Source organism: Medicago sativa, chromosome 7 (genome assembly GCF_051527215.1).
Source record: "Medicago sativa cultivar Bolivia chromosome 7, Bolivia_mono, whole genome shotgun sequence".
In the NCBI taxonomy this organism is placed as follows: Eukaryota; Viridiplantae; Streptophyta; class Magnoliopsida; order Fabales; family Fabaceae; genus Medicago; species Medicago sativa.
In genome coordinates, this window is record NC_140755.1 from 97,643,827 (window position 1) to 97,651,230 (window position 7,404).

At 31.9% G+C, this 7,404-nt stretch overlaps 2 protein-coding genes across 2 annotated transcripts; both read left to right on the plus strand.

Moving 5' to 3' along the window:
- Positions 1–467: 467 nt before the first annotated feature.
- Positions 468–1,418, plus strand: LOC146910881 (uncharacterized). Its single transcript, XM_085729477.1, has 3 exons — positions 468–475; positions 698–773; positions 1,131–1,418. The coding sequence occupies exons 1-3, from the start codon at positions 468–470 to the stop codon at positions 1,239–1,241; spliced, it is 195 nt and encodes a 64-aa protein (XP_085585603.1). The 3' UTR covers positions 1,242–1,418.
- A 2,734-nt stretch (positions 1,419–4,152) lies between these two features.
- On the plus strand, positions 4,153–5,576 carry LOC146910882 (uncharacterized protein At5g39865-like). The gene has a single exon (XM_085725637.1). It carries the CDS (start codon positions 4,390–4,392, stop codon positions 5,218–5,220), a length of 831 nt encoding a protein of 276 aa, XP_085581763.1. The 5' UTR covers positions 4,153–4,389; the 3' UTR covers positions 5,221–5,576.
- Positions 5,577–7,404: the final 1,828 nt, after the last annotated feature.

Sequence of the window (7,404 nt, forward strand, 5' to 3'; positions counted from 1 at the left end):
TTTATGAAGAAAAAAACTATAAGGCAGAAATTAAGCACAAAATGTTGAGGCAATACGTTAACCATTTATCTTTATTCTCTACTAACTAATATATATATATATATATATATATATATATATATATATATATATATAATAAATCTTTTTGATGTTGCAAAGCTATTAAGGTTTTTCTTAATAGGAAAACGATTGATGAAATTGTTAATTAGTTGATACTCTTGTTTTAATTGTGCATTATATAATAGGAAAAAACTTACCTACAATTCTTTAGGTGCTTTTCGTATGGTTCTTTACTAAAAATACATCTTTTTTGGATAAAACAAACTATGAGAAAATTTTGGATTTGAGAAAATCATGGTAAATTTAGTTAAGAATCATACGAAAAGCATATAAGGAATTGTAGGTAAGTTTTTTCCTATATAATAAATCTTGACTTAAATTATGTGTAGATGATAAAGTTGATTATAATGTTAAGGTGAAAGGAGTTGAAATATCTCCCAATCCAATTGTATATCTTGTATGCTAGATTTTATTGTGTTATATTTGCACATTATTACTTTACATGCACACATTTAATTAAATAAAGCATAGTAGATATTGAGCTTAAGATTTAAGCAGTCCAATTATCCAAATTAACAAATGGGCCCCACTGTTATCTAATGGAAGTATTTCATGACTCGGGTGAAGCAATATGAAGACGGAAGCTGGTGATTGATGTCTCATATTTTAGATGGTACATACATAGTGAGACACATGACCTTGTTTCATGCCCTGTGTTTCTTCTATGATAATTGGAACTTGGAGAACACTGTTACATCATTTTATGACCTCAAAAATTAATGTTATGACTTTGTTAGAGATAGTTTGAGATTTGTTAAAATTAGTTGAATGTATTGGTTTATACCTTAGGGATCACTATATAAAATGATCATTGATCACGCATTCATTGTAATCAACTTCTTCATTAATTCTAAATTCGATATTTCTATCAATTTAATTTTCTTTTTATATTGGGTGCTCCAATGTTTCTCAATATCTTGATTGACGTCTTTCTTTTCATGTTCAAATGTATATAGCGTGTTACTTTGATTTGTCATGTTTCTTGCCTTGTATCTGTATCAAATTTGCAGGGTTCGTACTCTTTCAAGATGAAGATCATGCTTGATGGAAACAAACATGAGTTGACAAGCATTGAATTTGATTTCCATATTGGGTTTATTTCCACTGTGGCTGATAGCTGAGTGATTTATCATATTCAGATTCTGTTTCAATAAATAAATTATGTATACAAACTCCAAAGAACCAGTGCATTTTATTTATATATTTACACATGAATAAAAAGCAAGTGAACAACAAGTTGCGCCGCTAGGCCTCCACTCCTTGTACCGGTTAACTTTAATATTTGGTTCCTTGTACTATATAGTTCTAACACTTCAATTTGACTAGAAGTTGTAGTTGTAAATTACTTGTACATTGTGGAAATTAAACAGTACAAAACAAACTTCGCACTCCATTAGTATACACTGATCAATCATGCATGGTTAAAATCTTCTGACTCTAAAGTTGGAGTTGTGGGGCAAAGGTAAAGTTTTCCTTCTCTTTTGCATGCATCAGGGATACCAATTTGTCTGTGTTTACATGTGACACAACGAATTGGATTGATTCCCTACTTTAACTGCTCTTAGGGTCCGATCTAGATTGACGGTTGATATTGTTTTACTGGGTGACATCTGGACTGTCCGATCTAAAATTGCAGGTTGAGATTAACTACTACACAATACTATGTGAACTTAGACGACAAGCAATCGTGGTCCGTAACACAATATATCATTTTAATAAAAGAAATTAATTACTATACACAATGGATATTTTGACATATTTTAAAAAAATAATTTAATTGCATATCACAATAAATTTGAATGTTTGTATAAGTTCTGGACTGGTATCAGTCCCATCCAAAAGGGACTTTAGTCAAATGAATTAGCGCAAGTCACTAAAGGAATGGCACACATCATTCACCAACCTGGCTACCTCTCTCACTCACCTCAATAATTAATGTGTTTTTTTTTTTTTAACCGTCATAGTGTTTGTAACAATAACACCATCCATCGCAGACCTCCTGCCATCGTCGTCCGTCCCACTTCCACCACTCCAGTCGTCGTCGTTCCAGGTCTACCTCATATAACTATAATTTTTTTAATACGTATATGGTATATTGTTGTTTGGTTCAGGTGGAAGTGATTAGTCCCACATCAATTTTGAATTAGCTAAATGTTAATATATAAGAGAGATCTCATATTCTCAATGCTCTAAAGTTTTTGGCATAAATGTGGTATCCTGGTCTTTTGGTGATCCTAAAATATTGACTCGTTGTTGCTCTCAATCCTCCGAAGACTCCCCAAATTGTCATGATGTATTGTTGCATATAATACACGTGGCACAAGGACTGGACTTTGAAGCAGTAAGACAGGAAGCATCGAAAAGTTAGTTGGCAAGCACTTGAAACATGCTCTACTGTCTGTAAAGGGTGATTAGTGCAAATTTGTGGTCTAATATGAGTATCAACATGAATTGCCTTCAAATTGTTTGGTTCAATATAATTGCATCCAAACTTAAGCACCTACTACCTATTTCTGAACGACATACATGGATGTAAAGGGTATCTGTGTTTAGCCACAAATGTGTTTCAACTTTTAACATTATGTTTGATGGGGAAATGACACACTTTTTGGGAATGGACGACATAACATAATATAATCGGTTGCAACTTGCAATCCTAGCTATAGTGTTTTTTTCTTTAATTTTGGTTACAACAGTTTTTTTTTTTTTATCGTTCTAGTATGCCACTTTTATGTGCGTGATAACTGCATTTGATTGCGGATAGAAGTATATGGAAAAGGTTCTCTTCTATGTATTGTAAACTTTGATTTGCTTGAAAGGGATGAAATCAAGAGAAGGATTTTGGAATATAATGGTGGTGATTGAATATCTTTTAGAATATTCGGAGTTAATATGAGGCAATGAAAATTATTAGAAGAATTTGTAAACCTAATCTTGTTAGGTTCAAGTTTACCATACTTCAAACTTTATGCTTAGAAATGTTCTGTTACGATGATTAGGAGTCGAACTCGATACTCCAAGATTTACAACCCTTATTCATATTATATATCAACCATTTGCGATAAACCTTCCATATTAATTTCTTAGAATTTAAAAGATCTATAATATGGTCTAAAAAATTTACAAACATCAGTCCTTATGCGAATGGTGCAATTAACCCACATTGGATTGAATTACTTAAATATATAGAATCTACTATGTCAATTATCAAATTACTTCAATTTATTATGAGTGAATATGGAGGTATACAAGTGTCTTCTTACTTGTGTTCCCAACAAGGGTATAGCATGTTCCATATTTATCCCAAGTGATCCCACATTTGACCAATGAGGACGTGACATTTACATAAAGGGTGTCTAATCATGACCATCGACACTATATGTTTTCTTCACATATAGCAAACAAATAGGTGCGGTTCAACGACAACCCACTTATATATATCGGTATCGAACCAACCAAGTCATGTGCCAATAAATTGATACTATAAGGATATAGTTAGTTAGTTCACCCATCAAATTAATCATGCGAATTCATCCACTTCATACTTTTTATGCAATACACATTATACCATCCATTAAGTCATTTAATCGTATCAGATTAATTCTCTATGGTTTTCTTTGGTCTATCTATCTATATCTTTAAGTCTTATTATGTGTATAGTGTTACTATTTTGCCCCCACATATTCCATTAAAAAAACACATGTATTCGTTTTATTAATAACCAGACATGAAAGGGATTGGTCATATTTATGCTATATGCATCTCTTTCTCATATCGTACGTACATCTCTCGCCCATTTTATAGAATTAGGTTAAATGATATATAGCATGATATATTTTGACTACTTTTAAATTTACATATGTCACATTAATCACATATATATATCAATCATATAGATGATTGAGGCACCACCAAATGGTGGGTAAAGTGTCAGTCCTCTAATATGATAAAAGATGATGGATAGTGGGTATAGCTTTTGCCCCCACACCATGCAGTGAAGTGATCATTCAAAATGACTTTTGAATTTTGATAAAGCAACTCAACACAACAAAGCCTTTCATTTTCTACTTTATATAGTCAATAGAAACTAAAATATAGAACTTATCTCCAACCCAATTCTAGCTCTTAAACTACTCACTCACAATCCTCCATACAAGTCATTCTCAAAACCTCACCCTCTTTCTTTTCCTCACTATTTAAGTGGATCGTAGCATGTGTAGTGTAGTGTAGTTGTAGTAGTAGCAGCCATCAATTATTTTTGAAGATATCATGAAAGGAATGAGAAGCAACTTTCTTAGAAAATTGCAACTCTTCCCAACCAAAACCAATTCCAAACAAAGCCTTATTCTTCAACTCAACACTCCAGATATGTTCTGCATTCAAAAATGCCCTACTTCACCGTTCTTCGACGACCACAAAGTAAATGATTCGAGGTGGACCTTGGCCCAATCCGGACCAGTAAATAACCTTACTGAGCTAGAGTTTAGCCTTGACCGAAGTGAGAACAATGATGATAAGATACATCATTTTGAGGAACAAGAATTTAATTTCAAATTAGCTACAACAAAACAAGTAGCATGCATCAAAGAGTATCCATCTCTTAAAGATTTTGAAGAAAAGTGTCCACCAGGTGGAAGCAATTCGATCATTCTTTACACAACAAGTTTGAGAGGAATAAGGAAAACATTTCAAGATTGCAACACAATCCGTTTCTTGTTGAGAAGTTTAAGAGTAATGTATCATGAAAGAGACGTGTCTCTGGACTTGGAATACAGACAAGAATTGTGGAATATATTGGGAGAGAAAGTGATTCCTCCAAAGCTTTTTATCAAAGGAAGGTACATTGGAGGAGCTGATGAAGTATTTGGTTTGCATGAAATGGGTTGGCTTGGAAAGATTTTGGAAGGAACACCAACTGTTTCTAGTGATTGTCTTTGTATTGGTTGTGGCAACATGGGATTTACTATTTGTTCAACTTGTTGTGGAAGTTGCAAAGTCTTCATCAACAATGGTGACACTGACAGCACCAACAATGAATGTTTCGTAAGATGTCATGAGTGCAATGAAAATGGGCTTATCAAATGCACCATTTGCTGCTAGAAATTGATTGATCATACTAAAAGGTCCAACTTTTTCCACTCCTGATCAACTCTGAACTTTACATTTGAAAAAGACATAAATTTTTATGTCATTTAGAAGTATATACTTTCATACGAAAAAAATTGTATTTTTTTTCATATGAAAGTATAATTCTCAAATCATGTAAAAGTATCACTAAAATCTAGGATGCGTTTAATTTTGATATCTTGTTGTAATATAGTATACTAGTATTAATTTTCCTTAGACATGGTTCTTATGTTAATATGATATAGTGCCTTATCTATCTGATATTGCCCTTTAGATGGACATTGTATGAAACCCGTTTTTAGAAATAAAACATGCTGATGTTGTGTAGGGACTGATTAATTAAAAATTAAGTACTGTTATTATATTATTGGTTCTGTAAAGCAACTCTCTTTTGGTCGATAGTTCTGCATTGATTGAATGGAAAACATTGAATCCAAACATCTTATGTCGTCTTTAAATATATAAAAATAGTGATTACATAGTTCCTAAAGTATATACGTAAACCATAAATAAAAATCAAACACATAATAGCTTGTATGCACTGGTCAATTAGTTTTGCAAATGTTAATCTCAATGGAACATAAGAATTGTAATAGCATTCAAACAAATAAGGTTCAATAGAAAATACAAATAAACTGACATAAACATAAACAGCCTAAATGTTTCTAAAGACCTCTTGATATACCACATTCGAAGTTGTATTAATTAAATTTCCATATTCATCAGTGATCAAACCTTGGAAATTTAAATGGTTCAATCTTTGAAACAACGGCAGAGAATGTTTTGGATACACATCTCCTCACCATAATGATCCTTCACTTGGATGACGATCGAGCTGGTTGAACGTTGATCAAAGTTACAGAACCACTATCTCGTAAGTCGTAAACATTATGGAGTTCAAGCCATCCAGCACTGATGCATAATCTTCCGTTTATCTTATCAATTAATTAGGACTTCAAATTGATTGTAGGCAGGATCATTAAAGAACACAATACGTCTCAAATTCGACCCCAAAGTCTTAATCAACAATGTTGGAAAAACCAAATAATTTTGTTATATATGGGAAAGGGATGAAAAATATGAGAATTTACGTATGTCATCAATTACAAATAAAATCAATCAGATACATAAAGATACCTCTTTTGGATTGAATTCAACAACCAAAGTATGCCACTTTAATTCAACAACAAAATTTTAGTGTTGAGGATTAGCATTTAATGATGCAAATTTAGAGTCAAAATTTTAGGATTGAGTTGTTACAAACCTAATAAGAGATTAGTGGAGGAAAAAAATTAGGTTAAGTTGCGCAGATTTAACAAAATTAATAAATAAGGATGACCAATCTCTACGAACTCACAACTATTAGTTCATCAAATTAGAGTAAGATTTTACCTATTTGCGTCTCTAAAGTTTTATCCTATTTTAACTTTTTTTACTACTGGTTTATAGTCGTCGTCTTCTTCTTTTTTTTTTTTTTGAGAGGGATTTATAGTTTTCTTATTTGTGCAAAATAAGAAATGAGATAGTCGCCTTCAAAATAAAAAAAAATAAAAAAGTGAGATGGTTATTAAACGATTTTAAATCTATGCCTAAAAAATCAATGTTTACAAAAACGGTAGTAATTTTTTTTATGCCATATAATAGATGTTAATAAACAAAGATCATCAAATATTGCAATAACTCCCTAAAAAACATCAAATATTGCACGGGTCCTACCGAGAAGAAGTTAAACGAATAAGTCGCAGCAATGTAAATACATATAGTTAATAGAAGTTTTATAAAAATTTAAAAATATGTTCCCTTCTACGACAACAATAGCAACGAAATGAAATGGTAGCATACATAAGAAAAAGGTTTGAACTTTAATCATCAAGATAAACAACATTTGAGATCGTATCAGTATTCTCTCCATTTCCATCAACGATTAGTATTTTCAAACCTTGTTTAGAAATGACTCTTTAATAATAAGAAGAAAAAAACCTCAAATGTAGAAAGGCTTAACAGTTAACACCGCTTCACTAAAAAAAATTAGGGGTACTGTACCCAAAAAAAAAATTAGGGGCACGGAGGGTGAGTGGGGGTACGGAAAGATTTTAAAATATAGGGGGATTCATCCTATATTTTAGTTTTTTCGATCCTTTTATTTATATATTCTAT